This window comes from Hemibagrus wyckioides, linkage group LG07 (genome assembly GCF_019097595.1).
Source record: "Hemibagrus wyckioides isolate EC202008001 linkage group LG07, SWU_Hwy_1.0, whole genome shotgun sequence".
Classification (NCBI taxonomy): domain Eukaryota; kingdom Metazoa; phylum Chordata; class Actinopteri; order Siluriformes; family Bagridae; genus Hemibagrus; species Hemibagrus wyckioides.
The window spans coordinates 16304258-16324599 of NC_080716.1; the positions used below are offsets into that span (position 1 = coordinate 16304258).

The 20342-nt window shown below is 39.1% G+C and overlaps 1 protein-coding gene across 4 annotated transcripts in view; it reads right to left on the reverse strand.

Annotated features, from left to right (window-relative positions):
* shroom4 (shroom family member 4) overlaps positions 1-20342 on the reverse strand; it is a 35275-nt gene that overhangs the window by 9254 nt on the left and 5679 nt on the right. The window contains exons 1-2 of one of the 4 annotated variants that reach the window (XM_058394120.1): positions 13821-13844; positions 10339-10490 (exon numbers count right to left, since the gene is read on the reverse strand). In XM_058394120.1, the coding sequence (XP_058250103.1) occupies positions 10339-10490; positions 13821-13829 (161 nt within the window). In that variant the 5' untranslated portion in view covers positions 13830-13844. Of the gene's footprint in view, positions 1-861; positions 1106-10338; positions 10491-12618; positions 12652-13820; positions 13845-20342 lie in introns of those variants that run through there. The other 3 variants (XM_058394119.1, XM_058394118.1, XM_058394121.1) reach the window with 3 other exon arrangements.

Below are 20342 nucleotides of genomic sequence, written 5' to 3' on the forward strand. Positions count from 1 at the left end.
CCAAAGAAATATCTGGCTCCTTCAGAACACCTGGAGCCTTGTTATTAACACAAAGTAACCAAACACGGTCTGACCTTGGAATTGTCTTTGCACAATCAGGATTGCTCAGCAGTAGGATTTCTGAAAATCTACATAATCTTTTTATTAGTATGTTCAGTTACAGCACTCATGGAACAGTGCCAAGATTCTAGGTCCCATTACATCCCATTACTCCATTGACAAAAACACAATATTCCCCAAACATCCCAGATGACGATATGCTTCCCAGGGGAACAATGGTCCTGAATGGCTTATTATTATACTGATGATAATAATAATGGTGTTCTCAAATAGAAAGACTTAGCTGAGGAAATTGCGGCATAATCAGAACATTGCTGGGAAAACATTGGAAGCCATTTGTTTAATCAGGACCATTTCTTAGGCTTTGAGAAAGTTGAAAAATTACGTTTAGTATCGAGTACGAGTTATATGGTCCCTTTAATAACTAATATGCCTTCAGTTATTTAAATCTGACATTTTCAATAAGCTTTCAAACGGTTAAACAAATAAAAAAATATATAATTCTATAAGAGACATCTGACTGAAATACACTAGCATAAAATATAATTAGTGGCTTAACAAACTATATCTTGTTAATATGAAGTTGGAAAGTGAACAGAAAAAAGGTTTCACAAGACAAAACAAGCTTCAGTTCATAATCATGACATATCAGCCATATACAACTGTATGCATCAGCCATATATGAAGAAGTTTATGCTAGATCCATAAGTAACAATCCATTTAAATATGACAAAAATCCAAAAGAAAAGTTCTCAACACGCATAGCAAAGAAAATATGTGCACCCGCTGGCAGAGACTTACTTGTATAGATTGAAATCCCATCCAGATCAGGAGAGACCAAGTTCTGGGTTTTTTTCCAGTGGAAAAAATAAATAAAATAAAGACTTAAAACTAAGAGTAAGCTTTACTTTTACTTTACTTGCTAAGAACACGTTCTGTTTTTGGTGTCAGTGATCATCCCTTATCACAAGCTCAGCAGCTCCAATGAATATGAGTGAAGGCTTGTGGTCACTTAGCGGTAATGAGGCAGCCTGAGGCTCTGAACAGATTTTTTTTTTTTGGCCAGGAAAAATGAACACTCAAATACCCCCCCACACACACACACACACCACCTCTCTCTCTCTCTCTCTCCATATACTTCTGGTTAGAACCAAAGAACAAGCAGTCAAGATTTTTTTTTGCCTCTCTTGCCCTTACATGCACACAACGTCCCGCTCACTCACTTTAATGACATTAGCAAGAGGAAGCGGTTCTCAAACAGAGAGGAAACTATGTTCAGAGCAGATAAAGAGGCAAGTCACTGCTAAAATAATAGCCAGGGTCCTCTCCTATTATTGTTTGAATGTGGGGAAAAAATGTGAGGGCTGCTTCCTGTCTCTCTGGGAGAGCTGTCAGCTTTGGCCAGAAGAGAGACAGGAGAGAGAGAGAGTGCAATGGGCAATGCAAATGACTGTAGAAAAAAGGATGGAGGACTAAGAATTGAGGAAAGAAGTACATATGAGACAGAAAGGGGGGGGGGGGAGAGAAAGAATCTGAATTTTTGTGGTCTCCTGCCAGGTAAAAGTTTTCTTGCTGTTCCTTCAGTGCTGATAGAACAGCATTGTGAGATCTCAGAGTTCTGATGTTTAATCAGCACATGGAAAACAAGAATTAGAGCAAAAAAAGCTCCTTTCCGCTGGCTCTACACTATCACAATAGCTTTAGGAAGTTTAAACAGAACCAGTCAACAGCCAGGCGAAACAGAAACTGAGAAAAAAGCATGGAAGAAATAAACTAAAACTAAACTAAATAATAAAAATGAACTAAAATCATCTGCATTTTTCTTGTTTTTATTTTTAGAGATAGTTTTAGAGGACAAAGCTATAATGTGCATAGTTATCATTTGTCTTTGAGAGGAAGGGTTAAGACACACACATACACACACTAATGACTCAGAGGTACTGTATGCACTAAAAATACTCCAGTCCTCTTGTTGTCTAGTTTGCTGTAAGACTGTATGATGAATAAGCTGAAATGCTTCACATAAATCATCTATTCAGTTCTTGCATAGATATAAAGGAATCATAACCAGCTGGAACAAATCAGTGACATCTAAAACAATTTTCATCATCCATCAATAAGAGACATATCAGTGCATCACTGTGCACAATCACACAACTCTGAACTCAGGTCTCACAAGTTGTGATTTAAATGATTGTCAATGTATGCTTCGCAATTTGTGCAACTCTAAATCTGATGGATGGATGGATAGTAATAATTTTATTTAATTTTTCTGATAAGAAAAAGCAACGTATTTTCCTGTGCTTATGTCAAAAAGTCTTGAATCTTCTACTGGAAACATCTGCTTTATGGAACCTGCATTTGTTTCATTTATACCAGGTTTTTTTTTTTTTTTGGGGGGGGGGGGGATATGCACAAAACTGTCTGGCACTAGTTTAATAAAAAATTAAAGTATGAAATCTTGAACATAGTTGTGTTTATTTATTTAATTTAAATGATTGAGGATTTGGTAAAAGAGACACATGTATGGTTCATATTTTGTGCAAATCCTTCATACTGTGTATAAGCGTACGCTATAGACTATATTAAACAGTTCAATACCCCTTTGGTAAAATGCAATATACTCTTAAAGGTTGAGTGTAAGAATGGTTTACATTTGGAATGCATTTTAAGGCCTAGAAACCTGTAACTATGCTCAGCAATCTATTTACAGCATCTAATTCTTACCTAGTCAAAACATCATTGTCAAATTAAATGCTATCTTGAATGTATATCTCCCGCTGCTGGAGGTGGGTCTTACTCAACAGTTATAACTTGTTAGCTGCAGTAGTAGCCTGTTTATAGTAAACAGTGTGTTTTTTTGCTGTGTGTCTTCCTGCATACTCCCAGTTGGAGTTGATGAACAATGGTGGAACTTGTACCACATCATTATGTGGAGTGCTTTACCAACATGGTTCCTTTCAATGCTGGAATATATTGCCTCCTTAAGTCAATATACAGTCAAGCACTTCAGCATGCGCTCTTACTCACAATCTTTCAAATAAATCATGGCCAAGAAGCCATTTTCCCATGGTAAAACCTCATGCACTGTTTTTCAGTTAACAGAATAAACAATGAGGTTAGTGAGCAATTCATACCATGGTAACGAAAGTTTAGCTTTTTATTTTAATCTGTTTTACTCGTCGTTTATGTTAGGGTTGCATGAAACAGACAAAAAATGTAATTATGTGGTTACACATTCAGTGCAAATATACCATGATGTGTCCACTTAAATATTGGCCTAGATGGTCAAAATAAATAGGATTGTTCCTTTGTGGTTTCACTTCCATATTTCATGCATCTGTGATCTTGATGACAATTTTGAAGCAATATTTACTAAATAAATACAACTTCTTCTCATATGCATCCTGGTGCCATCTCTTCCCCAGGTATGTACCACACACACACTTGGCTGTCCAAATGATGTAATCATTTGGACCCTGTCGCTGGTTCACTGATTATACTATTTTGGAGCCACTTTTGGTACGTACTGACCACTACATTCCAGAAACACCCCAATACTTGCTGGCATGGAGATGCTCAGACCCACTCATCTACTCAGATTTTGGCTCTGGGTCAAAGTTGCTCAGATATTTATGCTTGAACTTCAAGAATTGACTGTTCACTCGCTGACTAATATATTCCACATTTGAAAGGTGCCACTATAATGAGATATTAAATGTTATTCAGGTCCACCTCACAGTGGTTGTACTGTTATGGCTGATCGGTTTATATGTGGCAAGAATTCCCCACCATGTTCTGAAGACTTTGTTAGTTTACACAGAAGTGTCTAAAAGAGTGTGAAAGGAATGTACGAAGTGTGAAAAGCAAATCCTCACATTCCCATGCTTTTAAAAGTGTGAGCCAGTTTGTAGGAATGAACGGTCAGGTGTCCTTGTTTATTCTGACCTTTGACATCTACCCCGACTGCCCTCACACAAACCCCCCACCTCACACATGCACACACTCAGATACTCTGTCTCTCGTGCAGTCTCCAGTCACCATTGTTTGTTCTGTAGTCATCCACTTCCCCAAAACACATTGCCTGCATTCCATATAATCACCAGAGCTCTGGGCATTAATGCTACAGTCTGAAACTGAGCCCCTCAGGAAGGGAGCCGTCCAGAACTGGCCTCCTCAGTACAATGGCTTGTTTGTTGTTTTGGGTTCATTACCTCCATCTCACTTTAAGTATTTTCGTAAAAGAGAAGAGAGTTATGTGAGAATACCCCCAGACAAACAGCTTATCAGCAATACTACCCCCTCCCCACTTAGGTTTTGTCTGGCTTTCCTAATGTAGTCTAAATGGAGTGTTTAGTCATGCCCTCAGGTGCTTGTCAACTACAATAAAGTGTACAACACTAATTTGAAGAACATTAATAGCAAATGGCAATCTGGAGAAAGACTGATTTGATAAGCTAAAAACAAAACAAAACAGGATTATCAGAGGAGTAAAAGCAAATGTTACCAAAAAAAGGCATTTCATAATCTAAAACAAGCTTGGTTGCCCACACATACATGCACACACACACACTTTTTGGCTTCAGCTCCCTTATGCAGTCCATTTACTAATCATTACAATGATGTCCATCTCTGATCCCACACATTCCCATCGTGACCGTGGGCCACATCTTGTCTGCATGTGTGCAGTCCTGTTCTGGTAAATGTCTATCTCTGTAATGTAGCTGTGAAGAGAGATGTAGCCTCCCAGGATTAGCACTGCTAATAAAAAGCAGTCTTGTTTCTTTGTGTGGTCAGACAGCGATGGAATCCCAATGGCAGCTGGCCCCAGGCCCCACACTGTGCAGGCAGACTGCACTGATGACTCTGCATGTTTCACACCAATGTCTTTAAATTTTGTTTACACACATGCTAATGTCTTGCAAAAGTAAACAGGTCCTGCACACAAACGTAACAAAATGTCACCATATCAAAATAAACAGGCACACTCTAGGTACGCGGTTAGCATGTGAACTGCTTTGCATACATGCACAACCATAAATTCAGAGCACCACATGGATAAGTGGTGAGGGAGCAGGAGGGAGAGAGAGAGAGTGGGCCTGAGAATGCTTGGAATGTCCATTGTTTTGGCAAGAGCTTCAGCTCTTTTGTTTTTGAAGTTCCTTGGCACTGCAGGAGGGGGGGGGGTCTAACCAAACCCTCAAAGTGCTTTTCTGGAAACTTCCTGGCGCTGTTCACCCTGAACTTGTCAGCTTCTCCTCTTCCCACCTCAACCTCTCTTAGATCTGAAGGAACCGACACCACCCCTGTGGCCTATAAGCTCATAAAGGGGGATGTTATTGACCCCGTTGTCAGTGGAGTCTGGGACAGAAGATTCTCCAAATGTCTCTTCCCACTTTGCTCTCCTGCTGTGAGCACAGCATTTAGCCCATTTGCTGCTTTAGGTTGGATGAGAAACATTAGGACACTAAAGCTCTGGTCATTCACATTTAATGACTGGACGTCTCTCTTTACAGGCCATGACGCACTAAACCCAACTGTCAGCCATCAAGGGAAGAACAGGTAAATGACGTAGAGCGCATTGATAAAAATGAGACATTCTCAATTGGTTTTACCCTAATTAAAACACAGCAGTGGATAGAGCTAGAACAACCAACGTAAAAACCTAGATATTGACTAACACACACATACACACACATCTATCTATATCTACATCTATCTATCTACATATCTATCTATCTATCTATCTATCTATCGATCCATCCATCCATCCATCCATCCATCCATCCATCCATCTTCAATAAAGTCTTGAATCTTCTACTGGAAACATCTGCTCCATGGAACTCGCATTTGTTTCATTTATGAAACATGCACAAAAGAAAAGAAAGAAAAAAAATGCACAAAACTGTCTGGCACTAGTTGCAATAAAACAAACAAACAAAACCCCCAAACAAACAAAATTCAAGTATGAAATCTTAATACGTCTAATTGTGAGATTATGGTACAATAAATTATTAAGCTTCCTAGACATGTCAGTTTACATGCAAATTGATCTATTTACAGATAATTTTGATTCTTTTAAGAAATCAATGCAAAATTTCACTTCTGTGTATTTATAGATGTGATGGTTTTCATGACTGATAACAGTGCGTGAGACTACTGTGTCTGTGGAAGTATTTTTTTGCCTCTAGTGAATAATACTGATTCAACCCTCCTTATATAAAGAAAGATAAATACAAAAGAGCAGACAGAAACACTTCCTTCTTTTACACTTTTTTTTTCATGTAGCATTCTGCCCTTCCTCTGTGTGTGTATGTCTGTGTGTGCACTCATCTGTGACACTCCTATACACTCATAGTCTAAACAATGGCCTGTGCTGCTTGACTTGTCCTGGGCAGGGATAAACCGTCAGTCCCCTGTTAATAGCCTTGTGAATGCACTGCCTAACCATGCTGCTACAGTCAGCAACTGAAACAGGAAGCAGCAGGAGGAAGAACAACTGGGAGGACCAGGAAGTGTGACGCAAGTGGCTAGGAATTTCCCAAGGAATTGCCCACTGCAAGATGAACACCGCACCCTAGGCAGACGCTGTAGAGTGGTACAGAAGATGGTACGAGATTGCATTTTACAGAATATGATCTGTATAGAAAGCGCAATAATGTTTATAAAAACACTCAACTCAAAAAATCATAGATGGACTAAAACACAGTTTAACTATTTGGCATTGAACAATAGTATGCATGTGGACAGGAAGGAGATATATATGGTTTCTAGCCAGAGAACACTACAAACATCCTATTTACTGCATGCGTCATCTTCCGATTTTCACACACACTATATGTGACATCTGAAGAAGAGGACACAGATGGAGCTTAATGGTAAAGCCGCATCATGAGCACACACTGGCCAATCATGGTCCATACACTATATTGCCAAAAGTTTTAGGACACCCCTACAAATCATTGAATTCAGGTGTTGGGCTTGGTCCCTTAGTTCCAGTGAAAGGAACTCTTAACATTTTGGACAATTTCATGCTCCCAACTTCTGACCTCAATCCGACAGAACATCTTTGGGATGAATTTGAGCGGAGACTGCAAGCCAGGCCTTTTCGTCCAACATCAGTGCCTGACCTCACAAATGTGCTTCTAGTGGAATGGTCAAAAATTCCCATAAACATACTCCTAAACCTTGAAAGCCTTCCCAGAAGATGCTGAAGCTGGTATAAAAATTCATGTGCATGTAAAGGAAGACGTCGCAGTTTTGGTCTGGCTCACTGTCTCTGCTCTAATTCATCCCAAAGGTGTTCTATCAGGTTGCGGTATGGACCTTGCTTTGTGCACTGGTGTACAGTCATGTTGGAACAGGAAGGGGACATCCCCAAAATGTTCCCACAATGTTGGGAGCATGAAATTGTCCAAAATGTCTTGGTAAGCTGAAGCATTAAGAGTTCCTTTCACTGAAACTAAGGGGCCAAGTCCAACTCTTGATAAACAACACCTGAATTCAATGATTTGGAGGGGTGTCCCAAAACTTTTGGCAGTATAGTGTACATCCAATAATTGTGTAAGCATCAGGTTACAAAGATACGGTGACTACTGACAACTGTCACAGTGTAATTAGCTGAAAGATAATTACCTGTTGTGCAAAAGGGAAAATAGAGAAATTGGGTGGAAACTGGCACCAAGTAGTACTGAGGGGGAAACTCTGAGTGGAAATAAATGTAGAAAAGAGCACAGAATTGTGGAGGCATGTAAAGGGTCAGTTCAGTTTGAGTTTGGTTTCCAGATGGCTGGCATCTGGCACACACACACACACACAGGAGACAGTGATCATAACAACCATGGTCTAAATGAAAAGACATCCTGCATGTTCCTTTGTGTTTTATTAAGGCTGGAAATGAGTTTTGGCCACAAACACATGACCATTAACAGTAGCCAACACACACACACACACACACACACACACACTGTATGCTACTATTTTATCATTATTGCAGTCATTTTGACTGAGTCCCTTACAGACTTTTTGTTTGTAAAATGTAAGACTTTCTGGTGTAGTAAAATGCCATGGAAACAGAGGAAACAGAGCTATACAATAATATACAGTCCAACACTGAGAAGCTTTAATACCTTTTCTATGTATAAAACTGGCCGACTAACATTTTAGGGAAGGTGTCCAGGATGTTTGAGTTTTAAAAGGCTGTTTTAAAGAAGCACTTCAGCAACCAAAACAGTCATGGGAAATGCTATTGATTTATTTATTTTTATTTTTTACTGAATTTACAAATGGAAGGACAAGAAACCAGCAACTGGCACAAAAACAGGCTTTAAATCACATACGCTTTAACGACATCACCCAAAAATGACACAATGAACCTCTGTGATATACAGCCAAGAATCATGAAAGAGAGGTGTGCTTTCTTAACCAGCCATCCCATAATTCACATCCTCACACACGCACACAAACCAAAGAAAACATATACACATAATCTGCCCATATAGAAGAACCCTAACTAGTCATCCAGGCCCCGTATGCACCACTTTAATCCCTGGTGGTGTGACAAGAGTTCACTAATCCACAGGAACAGAGATGCACAGAATAGAGACAGACACACACACACACACACACACACACACTGACCTGGGATGCCCTGAAAGCCATAGAGAGAAAAACACACAGACTAGCTTGTAACACTGAAACTCAGTGGTGCATATCTGAAATGCTGCCAAATAAATGGATATGAAATAAGGAGGAATTTTTCCATTTCCCTCCTCCTCCCAACTACCCCCAACCCACAGTCCTACACTCCTCATCCCCTTTGCCCCAGCTCTGTTCAGGGCCTGTTCCTGGTGTACTTGGCTATAAATGATGTACAGAAACGCTCTCGGTGAACAGCACTCTTCCAGATTCAGTAGTAGGTGGTAGTATCTGGTAATTAATAAAGAGGAATTGCCCAGCCAAATAACTGTGAGGAAATCCCCTGTAAGTACAGACATCCACCTCTCAAACACACGCAAACACACACACATGCTAATAATGCATGTACAGTTTCAAACTCTTGCAATCAGCCTTGCAGGAGGAAGAAAGCTACCATTCATGCACACATTCATTGTAGTGCTGGATTCCTCCACTGGGAGGCGGTATACAATGGTGAGAAATAAATTTCCATTGACTTCTCAGGCTTTTCCCTGTTCTAATTAGGTAGGGGCTATTTCACGGAATAATACCAAGACCAGTGTCATTATACCAATACTCATATGTCCAAAAGTGCAAAAAAATGTGCAAAAGGCTGTAGTACAAAGCTTTTCAGAACTAAACTCTACCAAAATGATTATTATTTGTGTCTGGAAATTTTTTTTGCTTTTATTTGAGTGAAAGTGCAATTATTCATCTAAATAAACCATTTCTAAAAAGCTTAAATAAATATTTGAAGTCCAGCTTCTTCTTTTTCATTCTCTTAACTCTTAAATTTCCTTAAAATACGAAAGTAAAACTACACAAAAAAGACATTTTTTTAAAAGCCCAAAGAACCAAGGAATGTAGTTATATAGATAAATATTAGATAAAGTTAACAAAACAACAGATTCATTCCTAATTGCTAAAATGTTAGCAAGAATGATGAGGTAATTACCATAATAAATACAGTGCAGATAGCAACAGGTATATTACAGTGTTATGTATTATCACCTTTAATGATAAAAGCCATTTCACATGTAGTAATAAAGTACTGGAAAATCTAGTCGAAAATAGAAATGTAGTAAATAAAATTAAAAAAAAATGAAGTAAAAGAAAATCCCAGACAGACATAAGGGCAGCAACAATAAGTAATAATGCTTTGTTACATCTTAACTATTCAGTTGTTCTTTTATGCATCTGGTTTTCAAGTGTTTTATCAGTAATGAACTGACCTGACCTTGGACACTTCAAATCATATCTCTGCTTAATTCATTAATCATAATCATTCCACAGTTTGCTGAATCCAGGCTAATGTAGAAGTTACTGGTCTGGTGGTTCGAGACTGGTGTAGCAGTGGGTGAGTCATACAGCAGTCATGGGGCAGAAGTGACCTAATACTCATCTGCCTAATATCAGCTCGACTAAAACAAACACTGCACACAGGGAGGCTACTTCCATATATGCTACACCCACATATTGCTTCTGTGCAAAAACCTTGAGGTCACAATGGTGATGTCACCTTACTTCAGCCTTTCCTTCCTATCCACGTGTGTGTGTGCGTGTGTGTGTGTGCACGTGTGTGTGTGTGGTGGAAATCTGTACCTTCGAACAACAATCTTGAGGACCCTGTAGGAGCCTTTGATGAGGATCAGAGCTTCTTGGCGGGAGCCGTAGAGTGCAGATCCGTTGATATTGACCAGTTCGTCTCCCACCCTCAGCTTCTTGCACTCAGCTGCTTTCCCTCCTTCTTCTATCTGAGAGAAAGAGAAAGACAGACAGAAAGATAAGTTTTTATAACATATCATCTTTCTTTGCAAAACTGAGTCAAACACATATATATATATATATATATATATATATATATATATATATATATATATATATATATATATATATATATATATATATATATATATATATATATATATATATATATATATATATATATATAATGTTGTAGACACAAGCAACAAAGGTACAGAAGAGAAAACACACACACACACACACACACACACACACACACACACACACTACTGGCCTCCAGTCAATTACATACATATACACTGTGTCAGGCAGACTCTCTGGACAGATTTCTCTTACTTCCTCTATCTATGAAGCAGTACAGAATGGTTAAAGGTCAAATAAACTTACCGTACTGTAAACATACACAATTCCCACACTCACACACCCATGCCTAGGACACTGATTAAATGCTCATAAAAAAGGGTGCGCATATCTAAATAATATCACACATAAATTTCACAAAACTAAACAATGGCTCTGTCAAAACAATCACACACCCAGTCAGAAAGAGCAGAGATCCATATGTCACGGCATACCAAGATTTCTCATAGTGTTTGAAAATGTTTCTCATTTATTTCTTTACATAGAATTTGGTATACCCTAGAACTGTTTTCTACAATGCAGACTCTAGAATATCTACAAACAACATTTATACATAGCAGTGATGAGTTTAAAGTGAGGTCCTCTGCTGCTTGCCACATTGTAATGTAGTTATATCAGGATGAGTACAGTTATTGTTTGACTATTTCTAATTATGTTAAAGCCTTATTGTTTGTGGTTAGTTTTTGTGCATTTTCTCGATATCCATCCAGGTTTCCTTAGAGTTCCTTACTGTAGGGAGATCATGAGTTCTAATCTTGATGATTCTACAGCATTCCGGCTTCTCGTGACTTGGGGAAAGCATGTAGTAGCCTTCACCTTGGTAGCCGTCTTATGACAAGTGATGGCTGATTGAAGGGTGGGAATTGACAGGCGAAAAAATAGTAAAAATAAATGATCTTATCTTATCTCAGCCAACCCACTGCACCACAGAAGCCCACAATTGTGTTAAAAAGTCTGCTTCAGTAATGATAAACCTGAGATTTTGTCTAAAATTGCTGTTGACCAATGCAGCCATATCAAAAAACAGTAATTTGACAGCAAAAGGTGTTTTTATTAAAAATGTACTGATTATACAATAAATCTAACACTTCCTTGATTTTATATTTTTAAACATTTTTATTGAAGTCTTCGATATCACTTTCAAAATATTGTATTGTATTCTAATATTACATTTAGAAAAAAAAAATGATTTATGTAATATTTTTATAATACAGTATATAATAAAAAAAGAAATGTCTAAATACATTTTGTAGTCAGTAAACATGGCTGTTCACTACAACATCCTCTGACATTTTAACATGAGCAATATTCACAAGAACTAATATAATAGTTATAGTAATAATATATATTATAGTTATAATAAATTGCACAGTATAGTATAGCAGTAAGTCACTCTATACTAAATAATAATATAGCAAATCACACTTGTATACCTGCTCCTTCGGTCTTATCTAGAATTAAACACTAACTTGTCTAATCAAACACATCGCAAATAACAGACCACTGACTGATTCAGCACCTTGCAATACTGATAAAACCTTGAGCTGTGCCAGCACTCACAAGGTCAGACGACAGAAAATAAACAGAGTTTCTTGTCAATAACAGTTAATCTTAGTAATCCATTCTGTGAGATTAACAAGTAATCTAAATGAAACGTATAGTTGGGTGTAAAGCAAACAGGCTGAAGCCTGTCACAAAGTGGATTCAGCTTTGCTTTTGTGAACGTCTATCAGCTCGATCTCTGTGTCTGTGTATGATGAGTACCATATGCCTGCAGCTCTCTGCTGTCTGTCACTTCATCCCTCTCTCCATTTTTCTTTTGTTCTATCTCAAAGGCTGTAAAATGGGGGGAAAATGTAGAACCCAGTGGTGAGGCTAAACAGTTAGAGGCATGTAAATACACACACACACACACACAGACCAAAAGTGGCCCTCCAGCACATGTACACACACACAAACACACACACACACACTTACTTCACCCTCTCCTCCCATAGTAATTGCGAACCTCTCTCCAGCAATCTAAATAAACACATAAGTGTTGTTCAGGCTGTGGTTGTGTGGGAGAGTGCCTCTGAACATTGCAGAAATACTTCACTGTGGTTTCACTGAAGAATCACTAGACATGAAAGAAGGATGGATCCCTGCAAAGACTCAAGGACAGTGCAAGCACAAAATCAGTTCAGAGAGTTTCTCTCTTATGCTCTTAACATGCATGTAACATGGACACATGTTGGAAAATATTCCCAAACTGGATTCAAGAATGTTGTGGGATCACAGCTGATCCATGCTCTTACAGAAAAACAGTTTATTTTGTTCTGCGTATCATCTACCTGACTCAGCAACATTTCATCTAGTTACGCTACCTCAGAGTCTCTCTCTCTCTCTAGATATTTGATATGACAAGAATTACATGATGGAAATTAATCCATATTAATGGTCCTGATAACTTCTGTTTTCTCTCATTCATCTTCCTCAAAAGGTGATGCTCCTTACATATGGTGTATAATGCTGTATGGCGATACTTGATAGCACTCCTCTGTAAAGAAACACGCCCTCACAAATACTAAAATATTTATATATACACTTAAAAATGTGTAAATTTCCATCTGCATCATAGAGTACCCGTTTCCTCTTCAGATCCATTCTTGAGTTGCCAAATGTCCATTATAAAACAGCTGGTACATTCACACTACACCTTTACACTGCTATAGAAATAGCTAAAGGAAAACAGCTCCTTTTTATTGCCCCCTGCAATAATGGACCACAATTCTGTGGAAAAAGGAACAAAAACTTTTCCAGGGTCCAACCCAAGCCCAGGTAGGCTTTATAGTGGGATTTGTAATGCTATTGCACGAAGCCAGCAAGTTATTGCACCTATATGGCCGGCAGCGGCAGCAGCAGCCAAACGCCCTTTTGCATTCAATAAACCACAGTCACACTCTTTTGGTCTTACCTCATCAGTTTCCAAAGTGCGCACAGCTCCTGAAACCCTGCTATGCTGCACTTGAAAGAGAAAACCAAGAACGAACAGATAGATCTTATGATATCTAGCTCCTTCCTTCCATTAGAACTAAACCCTGTTGCCTCAAGTCATGAATAAACAGCACTCCATCCTTGTTAAATCCAGACTGTCTGAAGTTTGTTTAAAGACAACAGAAAAATGACTTCTTACAGACCTTCTCCATTCTGCAGCAGCCTCAGAGGAGTTGTAAGCTTCCACTGGTGCACGCCACATGAACCTTACAAAGCTGCTACACCTCCACCCATGGCCTTCATCTGTCCCGCCCTGTCTTTCATTTCCCCACCGTGTCCACCCACAGCTACCTTTCCTTCTCTTTTTCTTTCCGTCTCTCGCGAGGTCATGCTCTCCTTGGATGTTTGGCGATAAAAATAACTGTGGCGTTGTGCACTGCACACACCACACCTATGTTCCACTAGGCCTCTTTATGTGTATTTGTATATATATACACGCGTGTGTGTATGAGTATGTTTGGCTTGGGCATGGGTACCAGCTAGTTTGTTCCACACTCCCCAGTGGCCATAAGGAACCATTTTTTTTTTTTTTTACAAAGAAGGCTTTTATGGATTCTGGAATGGTCCTCCATCTTTATTCCGCTTCAGCTTCCCCCTCATTTTTAGCCACCTCCCTGCTCATTATGAGCCATGAAAATAAAAAACTTCTGCACCCCATTCTTCAAAAAGAACCTGGCAGACAACGGTGTTGAGGAGGCAGCTTGCAGTAGTGGGAGCGCAATGTTCTCTAGCTTTTAATTATCATATTTCATTTGTAAAAACAAAACGGTGGGAGGAATGAGGAGCAGTCAGTGGGTGAGGAGAGGAAACAAATGGCATCACTGTACCTCCTTTCCTGCCACTCCTCAGCAAGATAAAATACACTCTCCATTTCAGCCTCGGGAGGTGAGAGCCATCTTAAATTACCCGAACAAGGCTAGAAGATTATAACTCCCGTAGTGGGAATAGCCTCAATACAATAAGTGGCTTTGAGAGGCCATTCTTAGCAGTTGCCAAAAAAGTGTCTGCACAATCCCAAGCTCCGAGTCTCTGAGAAGGAACGAGCGTCATGGAATTCAAGGAACATTACAAGGAATTTGATCAATTTGGATTTCAGCCAAACAATCAAGTTATTCAAGTACATGTATATTGTTAATATAATTGTTAATGCCATTTTTCAATTTAACCATATAAAGATATATATATATATATATATATATATTTGTGCTGACAACCAAGGTAAGACATTTACAAGTAAAAAAAAAAAAAAAAAAAAAAAAAAAAAAAAAGAGGCTCCATCCTTCAGAGATTCTCTCTCTCTGCTTGTATTAGCCAGAAAAACTGAAAAGAATGTTTGGGTAGCAAAGGGATGATTCTTCATTTTATTTTATAAGCTGTGGAAGAATTATGCATTACTGTTTAAGAGACAGATTTAAGAATGTGATCGTTCCTTCTTCACCGCTATGATGAAAACACCACAGTTGGGACTATGTCAGTTCTGAAAAAACAAAATGTCATTGAACATGTTTGCCATCATTCTTTGTATTATACCAAAATATGCTGAATAAAATTCAAATCCATTGTATGATTAATGAGAAATGGGCAAAAGAAAAGACTGATACAATATACTTTATTAACATCACTTCAAAACCAAATCTGATAATACAGTGATGAACTATAAAACACTGAGGTATAATGACAATTTTTATAGTACAGTTAGTTATATGAGATATTGTATGAATAAATCATATTAAACTGAATAACAAGTTCATTCACTTAGAGCAAGATGGCTTGTTCCTGATCTGGTTCTTTGTGATGTTATAAAAAGCAGCAGAATTCCTGAGCTACTGAACCAAAGACCTGCACATCTCCCGTTTTTCAAACCAGCAACATAACAGAAAGGAACACAGCAGGCTGATTTGTTCGCAGTAGCTGAACCAGACTACCAACTTGCTTCTATAGGAGGAGATAGAGAAGAATGAGCTTGCTGTCTCGCAGTCCGAGCCCACACACTCCAGCCTGACTGGATGAGGTCACTGCTGCTAATGCTCTATAAATAACAGGGTGCGTCCAGCTCTGCCTGCCTGGCCCTCTGGCTCACTGCCAACCATTGTGCCACATATGGGCACATGAGGGCACCATACAGCTGCCCAGTCACCTGATGGACCTCAACAATCTCTCAAAGGCCAAAAAAAAAGAAAAGAAAAAAAGCACAGAAGGAAAACTATCTTCTGCTTAAGAGCTAACCTGTGGAAAGATTCAGAATTCTTTTGGAAAGTAGTGGATAGAACCAGATTTAGGAAGCAGGTCTTAGCTGATGACACACAGAGAAGCAGGAATTAGTGAATTGATTTCACTTGGAAGGAGATAAATAACTCACACTTAATAACACTAATCTGAGGGCTTTTAGCATATCAAACACATTTGAAAGACATGTCAAAACATGTTTCTAAAGAATTACGAGATGGGTTTCAACACACTTGTTCGGAGCCATAAATTCAAGGAGGTGTCCAAAAGAGGCCAGTGCTGAGGAACGCTGGGGAGCGGACTTGTCCAAGAATGCGGCTTTCAGACAAATGCTTCTTTATCAATGCTGGTAACGATTTCCCCAGTCAGAAAATCATTAACATAGAGGCAGCCAAAGACATGCAGCCCAGAAACAGAGTCTCCAGAGTGTGGATATTTCTGGGTGTGGGTGAGGAATGTCTTAAAGTTTGGCCATAATCTGTGAATCCTTTGAGAGTGGATCTATGCAAGCCTGTCTGATGTGGGATTTTTCATGGATGAACACGGACACAAAAGCTGCTGATGTTAAGAAAGTTGCCCAGTATGATTTTTTGCCAATACTATAACTTTTAAAAGTTGGAATTCAGCAGCTAATCTTTTTGTATTTCTATTTTCTTTGTAGACATGTTCGAATAAGTCTCCTGTCCCTGCTATCTTACTTGCTGAGCAAAAGAAATGCTACATTTATACAATAAAAATGTTAACAAAAGTTACCTTAGGTAAAACCCCTGCAAATTTCTGAGCATGTGCCTTAACAAATAAACACATTCCAGGTCTATGGCATGTATGAGTTGTTGGTCATCTCTGTTTTCAGACAGCTGTGCTTCAGTTATCACTCTCCTGCGTGTACTTGAATGTCAATATGGATATATCAGCCATGGGGTTATATTGGTCATGTTTAGTGTCAGAAGATGATATATATTAGTGAGAGTCCAGGGAACTCATTCATGTACATCTACATGGACATTGTGTGTGTGTGTGTGTGTGTGTTTGTCAGACGACAGCCAATGATTAACACATGCAACATCTGTTCCCATTAAACAGCAAGATCCCTGTGAACAAAGAGTCATCCCCCTGTCTTTTTCCATCTTTCCCTGTTTTCTTTCTTCCTCTTCTCTTAATACCCCAATCATCCATCCATTCATTTATTCCGGAATATGTTTTGTTCATTATGTTCTTGCAGATTTATTAACAATATGGCTAAGCGAAAACATTTTCCTTTGCTCCAAATCTAGACTAAACTATAAGATGATCTACGTATATATTCACAAAACATGTGACTGTCCAACAGCTGAAACACAACAAAACAAAACAAAGAAAAAGAGTGATTTTCCCCAGAGGGTTTGTATGTCCTGGCTGAAACAAGAACAGGGATAAAGAAGTGTGAAAGACAAGGAAGTGAGTAGGATGAAGACATTCCGGGAAGTCTAGGCAGTACAGACTGGGATTCTCATCCGCTTCATTTACACAGAGCCTACAGGAAAAACAGGTCCGTCACATCTACGTGTGGGAAGATCCAAAAAAAGACTAAATGACATGGATGAAAGGCACGTATAGAGGAAATAAAAGCAGCTCAAATTTACATCAGATGTTTACTTTAGGTCCTGGCAGATCCATATATATATAAAAAAAACAACAGGCTAAAGTAATAAGTTTTCCCCCGTATGTGAGTATAGTGTGTATCCACAGTGTGCATGAAAAGTCTGTGTGATGAACGCTTACGGCAGTCTGTTATGTTGAGCAACAAACCTGAGCCTAAGACAAATACAAACAGAGCTTGTGTGTGACATATTTCTTCTCTCCTTGACTGTAACATAATAATAGTTCCCTGGTGCTTGAGTGCATATCAATTAGTTTCACTGCGTGTGTTGATACATATTCAACATGGAAATTGATACCAAATGCCACAAGGGAACTTCATTCAAGAGCAACCATTCAGAAAACACAAATATCACCTCTCTCTCTCTCTCTCTCTCTCTCTCTCTCACACACACACACACGCAAAGCTTAGGTTCCAAAACCAATCAAAAGCAGAGTCGCTACGGTAACCCCCTGCCATGAAGTGCAGAATGTGCCAGCGGTCGCAGCTCGACGAGGCCTCACTGCTGCAGGAGGAATCCCACATACACCCCTCTCCTTTTCCAGAAGCTTCCACATCTCCTGTTGAGTCTGAAACTTGTCTTTGTTTGTCTGTCTCCTTCTTTAAAGTGATACTTTACCAATGTTTCTGCCCAAAAAACACTGCCTTTGCTGGTTTGTGCTGCTTTTAGCATGAGGATCAGATACTACAGATAATATGGTTTTGTTGTTTCAGCACAATATTATCATAATTCCTAGTGCAACGCAGAATAAGAACACACACAATATGGCCAGATATATATGGACACTTGACCATAACTCCTATATGAGGGCCTTAAACCTTTGCCAAAGTGTTAGAAAGAGTCTTTGCATTAAGATTTTCCTTCACTGGATCTAAGGGGCTCCAACATGTTCCAGCATGACAATGCCTCTGTGCACAAAGCAAGCTTGATTAAAAACATGGTTTGCCAAGGTTGGTGTGGAACAACACGAGTGGCATATACAGAATCTAAAAGGGCACTATGTATAAGACTCCATCAGCCAATCCATCTTGTTGGAGATGCTCCATGAAGCATGGGGTGAAATCTCATCAGATTATCTTGAAAAACTGACCGCTAGAATGCCCAGGCTGTAACTGCTACAAAAAGTGTTTTCTTTGATGAAGAAAACATTCATCATTTCCATCAAAATAATTATTTCTAACTCTGACATGTCAGCATGTCCTGTTCTTCTGCTATATTTTCTATTCAGATTTCAATTTTGTATTGACAATAGGATAATAAGATATCTTCTCATTATGCATTTTATATGAATTAAATCAAGTGTAAACTCCAATGGTGCTACTATAACTGACGGTACATTAAAATCCAGTGTCACTTTCCCTTCTTTGTCTTTGCTTAATGTTTTGTGAAGAATAAACTTGTTTTTGTTATGCCTTCACAGGCACTTAACAAAACTAAATAGTAGGAGACATGAAAATTATATTAAGGTCAATTTACCCAACAAAACATCATCATCATGCATCACAACCGTTGTAAGGAGTGTTTATTTTATTTGGGGTTTTTTTTTTTTTTTTTTAGAAGCTGAGGAAACTCTTAAATGTAGAGAACTTTCTTAAAAAGAACTGATAAACGAATTATAATTACTGAGAAGTTGAAAGGCATTACCTGAAACATGTTAATTCACCAAATGTGGGTCAGTAGGTTACTTCATTGAAAAATGGGGCTCTTACATGCCTGTCCTGAAGCAACTCAGCTAAAGTGAACTGATTGCTAAGCAACGGAAGTGCATGCTCATGATTAGTGAATACACTCAGTTAACGAGATCTGACTCCCAGCTATTGTAATCGTCACAGGGGATTGAGTGGGGGTGAGAAGCTGGGCACTGCGAGTAACCTCTTCTCCGGAGCACTGCTTTTGTCTATGAATGTGTAAGGATTTCAACCAGTACCCTGTACTCCACAACCCCCCCCCCCCCCCCACACACACACACATCTGCGTTATGCCCAGTGTTCCCTCAGACTTCTTTTATCTCTCCTGTCAACCCCAAAACCCTCCCCCTCATCCCCAAGACACACTCCCACACAAACTCCCACACCAAAACAAAAGTGCTTATCAGTATGTTGTCCCATATCTTACTTCAGTGGTTGTCCTTGCTTGAGCACGGATACACACTTGGATGCCATTGACAATCCTGTCACTGGCACAAACTTAAAGCAGAAGGCCGAGAGAAAAGTGGATGGAGCGAAGTGGAAGCAGGAGCAGTCGAGAGGAATCGCGGATCAAAAGGGAGAGTGAGTTGAGATTAAAATGAGATGCAGAGATAGAGGCAGAGAGAGGGAGGTTGAAAGAGACAGACAGTGTGAGAAGAGAGTGACAAAGGCTTTATTGATGGCTCAGGCTGGGAAAAATGAGTGTGTGCTCTACCTCAGTGAGTTGAGCTGTGTTGCAGCCTGACTGAGACTTAAGTTCCATTGTGCTACTGGACTCTTAAAGGTGTGACACACAACCCTGAGGCTGTATGCAAGCGAGTTAAAGGCTTTTTTTTCTTCTTCTAATGAAGTAAAGAAACACGCATTCCATAATTTACTGCAACTTGACAGAGAACGTTTTGTCTTGCCTTTAGTTTTGACGTTGGAAGAAGGGTGCAAGAAATGCCTCTCTGTGGAGGAATGTGTTTTGAAGTACTTATTTTTTATTTCACAACTACAATTTGCAAAGTTTGCCCAATCAAACAACCACATACATGTGGCAAGCTGCCCCGAGCCATGTCAAACCATTTCCCATACAACCATAATAGCCAAGTACAAAAAAAGTCTCTCA